At 26.5% G+C, this 14,122-nt stretch overlaps 2 protein-coding genes across 7 annotated transcripts in view; one reads left to right on the forward strand and one right to left on the reverse strand.

The window, feature by feature from the left end:
* On the forward strand, positions 1-3,116 carry LOC122849825 (spermidine synthase). Its single transcript, XM_044148659.1, has 6 exons — positions 1-127; positions 706-856; positions 924-1,044; positions 1,125-1,371; positions 1,444-1,673; positions 1,752-3,116. Exons 2-6 carry the CDS (start codon positions 726-728, stop codon positions 1,923-1,925), a joined length of 903 nt encoding a protein of 300 aa, XP_044004594.1. The 5' UTR covers positions 1-127; positions 706-725; the 3' UTR covers positions 1,926-3,116.
* LOC122849823 (talin-2) overlaps positions 2,772-14,122 on the reverse strand; it is a 25,568-nt gene continuing 14,217 nt past the window's right edge. For 4 of the 6 annotated variants that reach the window (XM_044148652.1, XM_044148655.1, XM_044148653.1 and 1 more), the window contains 9 exons: positions 13,681-13,873; positions 12,426-13,602; positions 12,007-12,104; positions 11,601-11,689; positions 10,572-11,030; positions 10,449-10,484; positions 7,449-10,319; positions 5,625-6,263; positions 2,772-5,362 (listed from right to left, as the gene is read on the reverse strand). In XM_044148652.1, the coding sequence (XP_044004587.1) occupies positions 3,671-5,362; positions 5,625-6,263; positions 7,449-10,319; positions 10,449-10,484; positions 10,572-11,030; positions 11,601-11,689; positions 12,007-12,104; positions 12,426-13,602; positions 13,681-13,819 (7,200 nt within the window). In that variant the 5' untranslated portion in view covers positions 13,820-13,873 and the 3' untranslated portion in view covers positions 2,772-3,670. The remainder of the gene's footprint in view (positions 5,363-5,624; positions 6,264-7,448; positions 10,320-10,448; positions 10,485-10,571; positions 11,031-11,600; positions 11,690-12,006; positions 12,105-12,425; positions 13,603-13,680; positions 13,874-14,122) is intronic. The other 2 variants (XM_044148657.1, XM_044148656.1) reach the window with 1 other exon arrangement.

Raw genomic sequence — 14,122 nt, forward strand, 5'->3', positions numbered from 1 at the left:
AAATAATTATCAAGTGATTTGTATCATCAGGCAAAATGCTGCTCGACATACTTCAGTGCCATCAGTATCCAACTGACTTTCATCAAGTCATCAACGCACACACGCCACATCCAGATAGCCACGTGTTGTAAGTAATAATAATAATAAAAATATAAAATATTATATTACATATGTTAATACTTAATCAACAACAATCACTATAATTTTAAAAATTAATTTAATTAATTTTAAATAATGCTCATCATTTAATTTATTTTTTACGCATTTAATTTATTATTTAAAAAAAAAAATACATTTACTCCAAATTGTGTATCATAAAATAAAAAAGTGTTAAATATAAATATTTTTTTTTTTATAAAAATAGAATTAAAAAAAAAATAATTTTAATATATTTTTAATTTTAAATTCAATATGTTGCGTTTTAACTTCAAATGATGAGCACGTGGATTAAAGTGTGAAACTTGATTCGATGCAATAGCCTTGTAAGGAAATAAAAAATAAATAAATTAAAAATAAAAAAAGAATAAAAATAAGAGAGGGGTCTAGAATTGAAACATGTTTGACTGGATGACACTGTACAGTTGGAATTTTTAATCGGTGTGTTGCTCAGTTAGTCTTGCCTTGGTATCAACTGATACGTCGCCACCATTGAGGCTGTGTGTTATATTAATTTATAAATTTAATTTTTTAAAACTTATTTTCAAGTATAAACAAATTTTCTGAAGATGGATGCATTTAAAAAAGGATGGTTCAGTGAAATCAATGATCTTTGGCCTGGTATATCTGTGTCTCTTGAAGTTACTGATGTTCTTCATCGTGAAAAATCTAAATATCAAGATATACTTGTTCTTGATACGTAAGTAATTATAAATAATAATAAATATTATTATGCTAAAATATTTATTATTAATTTAATTTTATAGAAAAGCACATGGAAAAACATTGGTACTTGATGGAATAATTCAATGTACAGAACATGATGAATTTTCTTATCAAGAAATGATATCATTTTTACCATTATGTAGTCATCCAAATCCTAAAAATGTAAGTTGACAATATATATTGATGAATAATCATGTAATAAATTATTTTAATATTTATAATAAACTAATAATTTTCATCAGGTTTTAATTGTTGGTGGTGGTGATGGTGGTGTTGCTAGAGAAGTTGTAAAACATCCATTAGTTGAAAAAGTTGTACAAGTTGAAATTGATGAATCTGTACTTGAAGTATCACGAACATTTTTGCCATTTATGGCATCAGGTTTAGATCATCCAAAGGTAACAGTTAATGTTGGTTGTGGTTTTCAATTTATGAAAAATCATTCAAATGAATTTGATGTTATTATTACAGACAGTAGTGATCCAGTTGGTAAGAACCAAAATGACATTTAAATTTATTGATAAATCTTGTTGTTTTGTTATTTATAAATTATTATTTTAGGTCCAGCTGAAGTACTCTTTCAAGAGTCTTATTTTGCATTGATGAAGACAGCATTAAAACCTGGTGGTATTATTTGCAGTCAAGCTGGTACTGCATGGGCTAATTTAAGTCATGTCAGTGAAACATTGACTCATTGTAAAGCAATTTATCCAGTTGCTGCTTATGGTGTTGCATCTGTACCAACATATCCAACTGGACAAATTGGATTTGTTCTTGGTAGTCTTAATTCTGTATGTATTCACAATTTTTATTTATAACTTGATAACTTGATTTATTGAATGGTATTTATGGATTTTTATTATCAACAGGAAACAAACTTTAGAGAACCTATCAAAGTATTTACTGATAAACAACTTGATGATATGAAAATGAGATATTACAATGATAAAATTCATCGTGGTGCATTTGTTTTACCAAGATTTGTTGATAAAATATTAACAAATAATAAAAATAATCATATTTTTGAAAAAAGTCTTTCATGAAGAATAAAGGTTTTTATTATGACAAATAAATTATGCATTATTTTTTTTTTTTAATTATTATTTTTCATTTTTTATTAATTATTAAATTTTAACTCGATGAATTTTTCAACAATAGTACAATAAATTGTTAGAAATGATTAATGTAAAAACAATATAAATAAAATTATTTAACACTTCACAGTATTGACACATAAATTTAGATTTTTTTTTTCATTTTTTTTTATATTCTATTGCAAATTATTAACAAGGCTTTATTGGCATTTTTATTTTTTTTTTTTATCGAAGAATATAAATACAAAGATTATCTAAAAAATATTTTTTTATTTAACATAATAAAATTATGCAATTTTTGCGCGTTGAAAGCTTGTATATAGAATAAAAATTGACATTAATTTTTGTGGTTTTTTTTTTATGTACTAGTGTATACATATAATATTATTACGAATAAGTATAATTTTTTTAAATCATCAATTAGTCTCGAATTAGTTGATTGACTTTGTGGCAAGCTCGTCAAGGTATACCAAATTTAAATTCAATAAATTATCAATTGACAATTATTGAGTATTAAATTTTAATAATAAACAATAAATTTTTTAATATTTTATACATTGTGTTTAATAATTATTAGTTAAGCAAATAATTTAATTTTTATAAAACCCAATGTGTGTATAATAAATTGACAAAAAAAAATTGTTTATTTTATTTTTTTTTCATGATTTTTATCTCATAAATTCTTTGATTCTTTGTAGAAAATTTTTTTAATCACTGTAAATTTTATATATCACTTGTCCCGGTTTATCAAGGAACATTTAAAATTGCACTTGAATTTTTAGAAAAAAAAAAGCTGCTGTTTTCATCGACCGCAAGTGTTTGATTAAATAATAATTTAAAAAAATGAGATTCAGTTGGGTTTAATTAAAAAGAAAAAGAATATAATTGAAAATAAATCATAAAAAATAATATATAAATAATTTTTTGTATTAATAAAGTATATTGTCAAAAAAAAAAAAAATAATAATGAGGGAATCACGGAGCCACATGGCATCTTCGTAATTTCAGAAAATCAATAAAATTAAATGATATGTCGTTTCTCATGTGTTAAACGTCTTGCGTTCTCAACGAACTTAATAATTATAAAAGCATAAAATTAAATTAATAAAAAATAATATTAAATAAGTATTTAATAATAATTAAAAAAAAAAAAGAAATAAAATTTATTTATTTTTTTGTGCGTAAATTGATCTAAATTTTATTATTTGAGACTCTGCGGGACGAAAAAGCTAATTTAAAAAAATAAATTGAAATTAATTTACCAATCATGTGGTTTAAAATTATCATTATCATTCAACGAATATAAATTATCCTCGTTATAAATTATTTTATTATTAATTTGTATATAATTTAGTTTTTATTAATTTTTAAACTGGACTTGTTGTCCTTATCAAGGCAATCACGTTACAAGGCTAATTTAAAAGCACATATTATTTTCGGTTTTATTGTCTAACTAAGGACACTTATCTACACGCATATTTGTCTAACAAAAAAAAATATATATATATATTAATTTCGTCAATAGACTAAAAGGACATTGACCAGTAATAATTATAGTATTGGTTAAAGTCAATATCAACTAATAAAAATTGACGTCGTTCGTTATATAAGTATCGTTTGCTTAAATATATATAAAAATTGACAAATATATAATAAATTAAAAAATACAAATAATTATTCTGACATTAAAATAATTATTTACCTTCGTATCTGAATGTTTTAGTATGTGATTCAAGATGTTTTGATACTTTTGTTGTTATTGTTTTTTGTTCAGTAATTTTTTGTGTTACTGATTCTTTTTTAATTAATTCATTTAAATTTTTTCCAATATTATTATTATCTGTTAAACTTTTAAATGTTTTCATGTCATTACCAGTTGATGTAAATTCTTGATGTTCTGTTTTTTCAAAATTTGATGATGACATTGTTTTTCCAGGTGTTGATGTATATATTCTTGTTGTTATTGATTCACTATGTCCACCAGGTATTGTATTATTTTCAATATTTTTATAACTTTGATTTTGTGTTATTGGAGAACGTTGATCATTAATTAATGATCTATCACTTTTAAATGTACTCATTGGACTCTGATATTTATCATTTGTTTGATAATATTTTGATGAATCTGTTTCATCAGTATGATCAATACCAAATGTACGTTGTTCATAACTACGATTATCAATATTTGAATGATTAATTTCACTTGTAAATTTATTAAATGATGATTGTTCATGTGTATCAAATGTTTTACGATTTGGTGATTTTGGTATTATTGATTTAGCAATTTGTGATGATAATGGAGCAAATGGTCCTTCAATAATATCATTGTTATATTTTTTATTATCATAATTAGAATTTTTATATTCTGTTGTATCAAATTCTTGATTTATTTTACGTTCAATTGAGCTATATTGTGCTGGTGAATTTTCAGTTGTAAATATACGATCAGTAACAGTGTATGGTGTTGGTGATGTATCAATTTGATATTTATAATCATTATTATATTTTGATGTTCCTAAACTACCATAGCTATTATTATTATCATTAATATTTGTTTTATTAAATGTAACATGATCATTTTTCATTTTACGCTCAAGTGTTGATTGTGTTGAATAAACTTTTTCTGGACTAACAAGTTTATCACGATCATTTGCAATATGACTTATTTGTTGTGTTGTTGGTTTTAATTGTTCAAGTGTATTATTCATTAAATGTATTGGTGATTTAATTGTATCATTTTTATTATCATAATTAATTTGTTCATTATCATTTTCAGTATCAGATGAATCATTACGATTTTTATATTTAGCTTGTCTTATTGCTGTTAATCTACCACGTGCTTCTTCAAGTTCTTTTTCAATTCTTAATACTTCTGAACGTGCATTTATTTCTTGTGCAATACCACCAACCATACGTTTATTTAATACTAATGAACGTTCTTCTTCATTTTTAATAGCTTGTTGTGCTGCTTTAACAAGATTATCTGTTGCACGTTTTACTGAATTACCAGCAAGTAATAAACGTTTTGTACTATCACTATCTGGATCAGCTTTAACTTTACATGCAACAAGTAATTGAGCTGTTGAACTTGCAACTTGTTTTGCTGATGATATTAATTTTTCTTCAGATGATACACCTTGTACAAGTGCATTTGCTGATTCAACTAAACTATGAGTTGCTGCAGCAACTAAACGTGCTGCTGATATTAAACCCTCTGACCATTGTCCATCATCAGATGATGTTACTGGTTCACGTGATACTTTACCAGTTGTTATTAATTCACGTTGAGCTGCACTTGCTGCTTTAATTAATGCTGATGTTGCTGCTGCTATTGATTTTGCTGCTTCAAGTATCATTTCATCAAAATTCATATCTTCACTTGTTTCCTATTAAACAAAAAAACAAATACAAATAAGCAACATACAAATATTGTATCAAAAAAGAAGGAAACAAAAATATTTTTTATTTAATTGATGATGTTGATGATGATTTAGTCAACTACCATAATAATATGTTTGATTCCTGGTCGATATTAAATTAACAACCAAGAATATCAAACATATCTTGTGGTAAAGTCAACATTATAATATTATTAAAATTTACCTAAAGCAATGAAGAAATAAATAAATACAAAAAAAATATATTTACCTCAACATTTCTTCTTGGTCGCAAACTAGCAAGTTTTTTAGCAGCAGCATCAATACTTGCAGCAGCACCAAGTAATTCATTTTCAGCAATAACAGTTGGATCATCTGGATCAATCCAATCACTACCTTTTAATAATTCAGCAACAGCAACAAGTTCAGTAACACTTTGTGCAATTTTTCTTGATATTTGTGGTAATGTATGTTTAACATCACTTGATCTTGATGATATTTGTAATATTGATTGTAATAATTCACGATATGTCATTGCAACATCATGACCAGCTTGTAATGTACGATCACGTAATTCAGATGTTTCAGCACAATTATATGCTGCTGATTTACATATTGATAACATATCACTTATTGATTTTCTTCCCATATTTGCTGCAGCAATAATATCATCTTGTTTACATGAATTACCAGCAGCAACTGCTTTTGCTGTTGATGTTGTTATACTTTTAGTACATCTAACAAGATCTTCTGGTGTTACATTTGTACGATGATAATCTTGGCTATTTAATGAACGTATTTCTTGTCCAATTGCTTCAATTGTTGATTCCAAGGCACGTGTACCACGTGTATGTTCATCTTCAACAGCTTTTACAGTTTTTAATAGTGATGTTACATTTGTCACCATTACCTGTTTTAACAATATACAAATATATTAGTATGAATTATATTTTAGAGTTAACATTGAGTGTTTAATAAATGTGCAATTTTTTGATTTTTTTAAATAACTGAAATTGTGATTTTCATTAGTCAAACATTATCATCAATTTATCAAAATTGAGTTGTGAAAATTTGAGGTAATTAGTTGTAATTTTTTTTTCAATTTTATTATACACAACACACAGGACTTTTGACATTTTCATGTACATACCTATTTGAATTTTTAATTATGTCAGATAAAATTTATATTCAACTTTTAAGTATACAGGGAATTTTTTTAAAACTAATTTTCAAACAATTAACAAGACAATCAACTTTTAGAAAAGCTTAAAAAGTAAAATTATTATATTTTTTAAATTGAATTTTTAAAATAATAATATAATTCGTGTGTTGATGAAAAATTTCTTGAAACTTTTTAACTTAAAAAAACTTTGATTATTAGATAAAACTTTTACGAATAAAAAATCTGTTTTTTTTTTCTTTAAAATAATTAAATAATAATTAAATTTTTTTAAAAAAAATTTTAAATATTAGATTTTGTTTGTTTTATTTTTAGTTAAAAAATAAATATAAAAAAAAAGTTTGGCTACACATTGTGTGAGTGTTGTTTGTGAGGATGAATAAATTCTCATGATTTCTTCTTGTCAGATAAAATCCACTTGGACTTGGAGCCACCATTGTCACTAGCCTCTTGTTGAACAACCTACTGTCCCATCAAAATTTTCCACAAATTTCTCATCATTTCATACAGTTACCGTAATAAAATATATAATTTTTTTTTTAAATAATTGACAACCCCAAAGCACATTCATAAATAAATACAAAATAATTTTCCTGGCACCAAAATAAAAAGACGTATAACAATAAAAAATTTAAAAAGAAAAAAAAGAATTAATTGTTTCATTAATTTAATTAGAAAGATAAATGTTTTGTATATATATTGAATTATTAAATTTGTAAATTCACAGAAGAGATAATCCTCAACTAATAGTGGCAGATTTAAATTTACGTAAGTTTGTGATGCTATAAATTTAATTGGATAGTTGCTATTAATTTGTAAAAAAAATTAGTAATAATAGTTTGGAAAATATTAACAACTAATGATAATCACATTTCAGTTAGAAGAAAATGATAAATGTATTTTAAAAAAACTGACCTTTGCAGAATCTTTAAGATGTGCCATACTAGGATCATTAATTGGTTTTCCACTAGCAGCTTTAGTTGCATGAATAAGATCACCAAGTGCTGATGCAACATCTTTAACAGCATTAATAAGCATAACTTGTGCTTCAGAATTTTGACTACCCAATGAAGCAGCACCATACTTAACAACATCAGATAATTGTACAATTGTTGTAACAGCATTTTGTGCAGCAACAGCAAGTTGTTCTTGTGATGATGCAGCACCAGCAACAAGTGTTTTAGTATCTTCAACAAGTGCTTTAGCTGTTTTTAATATATTTTCACGATGATCAGCAAATGTATCACCTTCATTTTCAGCATGTAATGTACCAGCAGTTGCAAACATAATTGTTGTATCTAAATCACCAATAATACCAGATACAGTACTTGCTGCATTAATACAAGCTTGTGTACCTCTTGAACCAGCTTGTAATGCAGCAAGTACTTGTGATACTTTTTCATTAACAATTTTTCCATATTCTGATACACCACGTTGATTATCATAATTAATTGGTGATAATTGACAAATACCAGATGCACGTACAATATCAGCACATGATTTACCAAGATCTTGTACACTATTACGTAAACGTTGTGATACATCAGCATTTGATGCTGCTGCTGATGCACCAGCAGTATCTCTAGCAAGTTGTGTATATTTATGTGATATATCAACAGCAAGTGGACCAAGTCTTGCAGCATCTGTACTTGATTTTGTTGACATTTCTTGTGCTAAACGTGCTATTTCTTTAGCTGCTTCAACCATTCTTGTTTGATAATCAACATATGAATCAACTGAATCAATTGATATTCTTGTTTCATCTAATCTAACCATTGCTCTTGATATTGTATCAATTAAACCACTAACAACACCTTGTGATGTTGATATAACTTCAAGTGTACCTTCAAGTTCACGTATTGTATCTTTACTACTATCAATCATTTCATCAATTTCTGCATGTAATGGTATTGCATCTGAATTACCACCAGTTTCTTTTGTAATATATATTAATTGTAATATTGATTCACCAATTGTTTTAGTTTGATCAAGTAAAATTATTTGTTGTTTTGAATTTAACATGTTTGATGCAGCACCAATTGAATTAGCAACAAGTGGCTCAAAATTATTCATTATTTGTTGTACACAATTACCAATATTATCAGCTTCATATTTTGATGATACACGTAATGGCTCAAGTTTATCTCTTAATTCATTTGCACAATATTCCATTTGTTCAATAAATTCTTCTTGTGTATTTTCTTTTTTTTGTAATAAATTTTGTGATACAGCTGATAATTTAGCTGAATCTAATTCACGTATTTTAATTAATAATTTTTCAATTGCTGAATCACATTCTTCTTGTCCTGGTAAAATTTTATCATCACGTATTGATGCAACTAATGATTTAATTGAATCACTAACACTTTTACTATGTTGAGCAAGTAATTGCCATGTTGGTTCATCTTTTGGACTTGCTTGTAAATTTCTAGCAGTTTGTACCATTGAATATGCACCATCAATAATAGCTTTTTCTGGACCACTTATTATTTCTTCAACTTGTGTTAATTGTGCTGTTGCTATTGTTGATGTTGTTGTTGTTTTAATATAATCATTACAACCAGCAAATTCACATAAATTATCAACAGCATATAATAATGGTTCAATAGCTTTATCACATTTATCTTTATTTAAATTTGAATAATCTTTATCAAGTGTTTTAATTTCTTTAACAAGATTTGCTGTTGAATTTGCAACATCTTTTGCTGATTGTACATAATGCCTTTTTGATACTGGATCATTTGTTTTACTTGATGCTAAACGACATGCATTACATAATGCACTTGTATGTTTTGCAATCATTGTTGCTGCTTCTAATATTTGTTGTTTTGTTGAATTTGAATTTGATAAATTTTCACAACCAGTATGTATTGCTTGTGCTGCACGTATAAATTGTGTTTTATCAACAATACCATCATCATTTTTAATTATTAATTTATTTAATAATGATGGTGTTGTTGCTGTATTTGTTGCATTACGTAATTCTTCAGCAGCATTTTTTAATTGACGTTGCATATTAATGTCATTTGGTGAACTTGCACATTGACGTGCTGCTTCAACCATTTTAGCTGTTGCATCAGCAAGTATTTTAGCTGCTGCTAATAATTTACGTTGTTGTTCAGTATCTGTTTGTTTTTCAGCTTCACCTTTTATATTTTGTATTAATTGTGCTGTTGCTTGTCCAACAATTCTAGCTTGTCTAACCATTTCACCAGTATCACCATTACTTGAACATAATTTATCTGTTGCATATATTATTGTTTCAACAGCACCTTCATGATATATTTCTTTAGCTTTTTCATGATTTATTTTTGTTGCTGTACGTATATGATTTAATAAATCATTTAATGTACGACTAACATCAGCAGCTGCTGAACTTAATTCATGAATTAAATTATCATCATTACATGTATCATTACATACTGATACTAAATTTTCAACAGCTTTTGTAACTTCACGTACAGCATGCATTAATTGTGTTTGACATGCTGGTGATTGTAATGTTGGTGCAACAACTTTTGCACATGCAACTAATTGTGATGTTGCTAATGCACATTGTGTTGCTGCTGATATAACACGATTTTGTGTTTGTGAATCATCACATGTTGCTGCAATATTTCTTGCTTTTAATACAAGTGCAGCTGTTGTATTTGCTACAGCTTTTGCAAGTGCCAATAGCATATCTTGAAGATCACGATTTGAATCATTTTCTTCACCAATTGTTGTTAATACTTGATGTGATGCTTCACCAACTCTAGATGCTGCATTCAATAAATTTTGTCTTGGCTGAAAAATAAATATTATTTTATTAGCTACAAATATAATTTTTTTTTTTTCATCAATAATTATTATTAAATGGCAATTTTTAAAAAAAAAACAAACAAAAATATTAGGAAGCTTAATAGAGCTTCTTACATATTGTCCATATAAAGTTGAGGTAATATAGAAAGGCTGTGGACAATAAAGTCCTCAATGAAAATTATCATCATTAAAAATATTAATTACAATGTTAATAATAGATAAAAATAAATGACAAACCTCTTTTGTTTCTGGTTCAGTTGCTTTTAATAAATCTGTAAATGCAGTACAAAGTTTACGAGCTGCATCTAAAAGTTTTTCACCAGATTTATCATCTTCTAAAAGTGCTGCAATCATTCTAACACCTTTTGTCATTTCTGGTAAATTTGATGCAATTGTTGATATTGCATCACCAATTGCTGTATGATCAACTTCTTCAATTGATCCAGATGTTAATGTAACAACTTGTGCTGTTGCTGCATTCATTTCAGCAATTTGTGTTCCAATATTTTTTTTATGGGTAACCATAGTTTGTGCAATCCATTTCATTGATGCTGGATCATTACCTAACTCGGGTAATTGGGCTTTTGTTGTAAGCTCTGTTTCCGCAAATGCTATTATCTCATGACCTGATGTTATTGTTGATACAAGAGCTCTTTGAGGCTCACTGAGAACTGATGTTACTTTTGTTTGTTGTATCTGCGGCAATTAATTTATTGATTTTATATTAAAACTAATTATCCTTCTATTAATTATTAACAAACAATAAATACTACATTTTTTTTTTTTTTTTCATCAAATTAATACTGTTTTTAAATTAATTAAACAAAAAAAAATTCAATCAGCAAATATTTAAATAACAAAAAAAATCCCTCAAAATTATTAAAAAATTATATAATTTTTTTCTTTTTTAAACCGTGCACAGAATAAAATAAAAATGTGCTAAAAAAATAATATATTTTTGCTTCATTTTATATATTAAAATTGTGCCGAAATTACATTTACAATTTTTTTTATTTTTTTACTGGAATTATTATATTCCATTTTACTTTTTTTTTTTTACCTACTTTTTGTCCGCAATAGAAGGCGCCTAGCATGAAAATAAATTGAATTGTAAATTAGTCGATAAAACGACTGAATATATTTTTTTTTTTTTTCAATAAATTATAATTCTTTTAAAAAAGCAATCTATCTGCAATTTTACTTCTAACATTTATCAATAATAAAATTACTAGAAATAATTGAAGAAAAAAAAAAGAATCATCTTACCATTGGTGCAGCATGAGCAATGTTGACTTGTCCACTGATTGTTGTGTATTGAGCACTTCCCATATGTCCATGTCCATAAGGTCTTGCACCTAAAAATAATTTCAACATGCAAAAAACATCAACAATCTATTCTAAATACATATTTTTACATTTACAAATTTCTATATTATAAAATTGATATCTAGCGACGATTGATTCTGCCAATTTCTCCTCATCAGCTGGATAAATTTTCATCTAATTCACGAATGACACGAAAAGCTTGCTTCAATTTTTCACAATATAAAAGTGATAGTAGAAATAAATAATTTAAAAGAAAAAAGACAATTTGTGCTTGTAACATTTAGGCAGTGATCGATCGATGCTAGAAAACTTTGATAAATATTTTAATTAATAAAAATTATCTTACCATCACCACCGGCTCTCATAACAGCTGGTATTGCAAGTGACATAGTTTCAACACTACCTCTTCCAACATTACTCGTCTCGTGCTGCATGATTGTTGCTCTGAAATATCAAAAAAACCAAACCTAAATTAACAACCAAGTATAAATAATATTTAACTAAACAAAAAATTAATAAATTAACTTTTTTTTCTTTAAATAATTTTCATGTTTAGTATTTAAAAAATCTTCCATGTTTAATGATATTATTTAGACGAAACTCTAATGAGTTTCATTGACAATTGTTGTTATAAAAATAATTAATCTAATCAAGTGTTAATTTACAGTTGAATATGTATAGTAACATCAACAAGTAATAAATTCAAATTGAAAGGTGTAAATAAAATAATAAATTGAGATAAGATAGATGTGATGATTGACTTACTTGAGTGGTGATACACTGTCTTCAACCATTGTTGATCCTTCCTCTCCTTCAATACCAAAATGATCTTTAGCTTTTTGTTTTTTTAATATAATATCAATATAACCAGATATTAATTGTAATATTTGTTCAGCTTCAGTTGTTTGTACACAATAATATTGATCAGAATAATCACCAAAATCAAGTGTAAATGTATTTGGTGATGCACCCCAACGTCTAACAGTTGTTAATGGCCATGTTTTTAATATTTCTTTAGTTCTTTCATCTAATCTTAATACAGAATCTTTAGTAACACCTAATAAACGTGGTGCTAATTTATTTTTACCCATCATTTTTTCTTTAACTAAAAAAAATGTAACACCATATGTACTTAATGATCTTGCTGTTTTAGTATAAACAACTTTAGCATCAAGTTCTGATAAACCAGTATGTTTTTTATGTTCAGCAAATACTTTTTTTTCAATTCCTTTAACTTTTGAATATGATTGTGGTAAAAATTCTTTTAAATCTAAAAAACCAGATTTATGTTTATCTTCTTTATAATCACCAAATTGTATTTGACATTGTATACCAGCAAATATACATGCTTTTTCTTGTGTTACTGGATGTGTACCATCAACAATTGCATCACGTGCTTGTACATATAATAATGACAATTGTACTGGATCACGACTATCAATATTTTGATCAGAAAAAAAATATTTACGACGTAATAAAACTGTTTCAGTCTCATCAATTCCTTGTTCTCTTAATGTTTTACTTGGATCAATCCAATTAACTTCATCATCTGTTTTAAGTTTTTTTCTTAACTGATCCATTTTAGCATCTCTTTCACCTTTTTCATCTTTTTTACGTTTTAATGTTAACGTACCAAAATTACCAGGTTTTTGATTTTCATTATCTTCATCAATATATTCACGTACAAGTGAATATTCATCATGATTTGTAATACCAATTTTTGTACAAATAACAACCATGAGATTAGCAACTGGTTGACTATCATCAACTAATAAAGTTTTTAATGTTCCATCCAACATTTTGACTCTAAGGGTACGTAGTTTACGACGATACTCCAATAAATCACCATTACGAAGTATGTAGTAATCTAAACTTCTGCCTGGTTCCAGCCAAACTCCCTTTTTTGCGTCATCATCGGACAAAAATATACCATAATCATGTGCTGTATATTGTATAAACAAAAAATTTATAAAATACAATAATTATCAACTCAATTATTTTATAATAATATGGTACTCACGTTGTCCCATGTTGCTGGCCTCGGCAAGTTTTTCCCTGATAATTTTACATGCATCATAAACCGATGTTTGTGGATCAAATTGCATCATTTTGGTTGCATTTTTCTCCGGTATGGAGATACGTAATGAAAGTGTTGCCATTGTAATTGTTGATGGTGTATTTTTTTATATCCAAAAATCTCTTGAATAACTTGACTAAAAAAAAACATAATAAATTATATATAAATCAATTTAAAATCACTTGATTAAATTAATTTTTTATCTGGCTGATAAATGAGCAATTGAAAAATATTAAATATAGTCTTTAAATAAATTTTATATATAAGTGTCGAGTGGTAAATATAGACTGAATTGAAAATTTAAAAAAAAAAATGTTTAAGCATTTCTGGGACTTCTGCATCTATATATCGATCTTGTTGGGTGCATATATACCCTGTTTAAAAT

Source organism: Aphidius gifuensis, linkage group LG2 (genome assembly GCF_014905175.1).
Source record: "Aphidius gifuensis isolate YNYX2018 linkage group LG2, ASM1490517v1, whole genome shotgun sequence".
In the NCBI taxonomy this organism is placed as follows: domain Eukaryota; kingdom Metazoa; phylum Arthropoda; class Insecta; order Hymenoptera; family Braconidae; genus Aphidius; species Aphidius gifuensis.

Excerpts from the sequence above, each read along its gene's own strand:
- LOC122849825 (XM_044148659.1), top strand. The coding sequence starts at position 726 with ATGGATGCATTTAAAAAAGGATGGTTCAGTGAAATCAATGATCTTTGG. Across the intron at positions 857-923 it reads GATATACTTGTTCTTGATAC|AAAAGCACATGGAAAAACAT; the intron begins GTAAGTAATTAT and ends TTAATTTTATAG. Across the intron at positions 1,674-1,751 it reads TTCTTGGTAGTCTTAATTCT|GAAACAAACTTTAGAGAACC; the intron begins GTATGTATTCAC and ends TATTATCAACAG.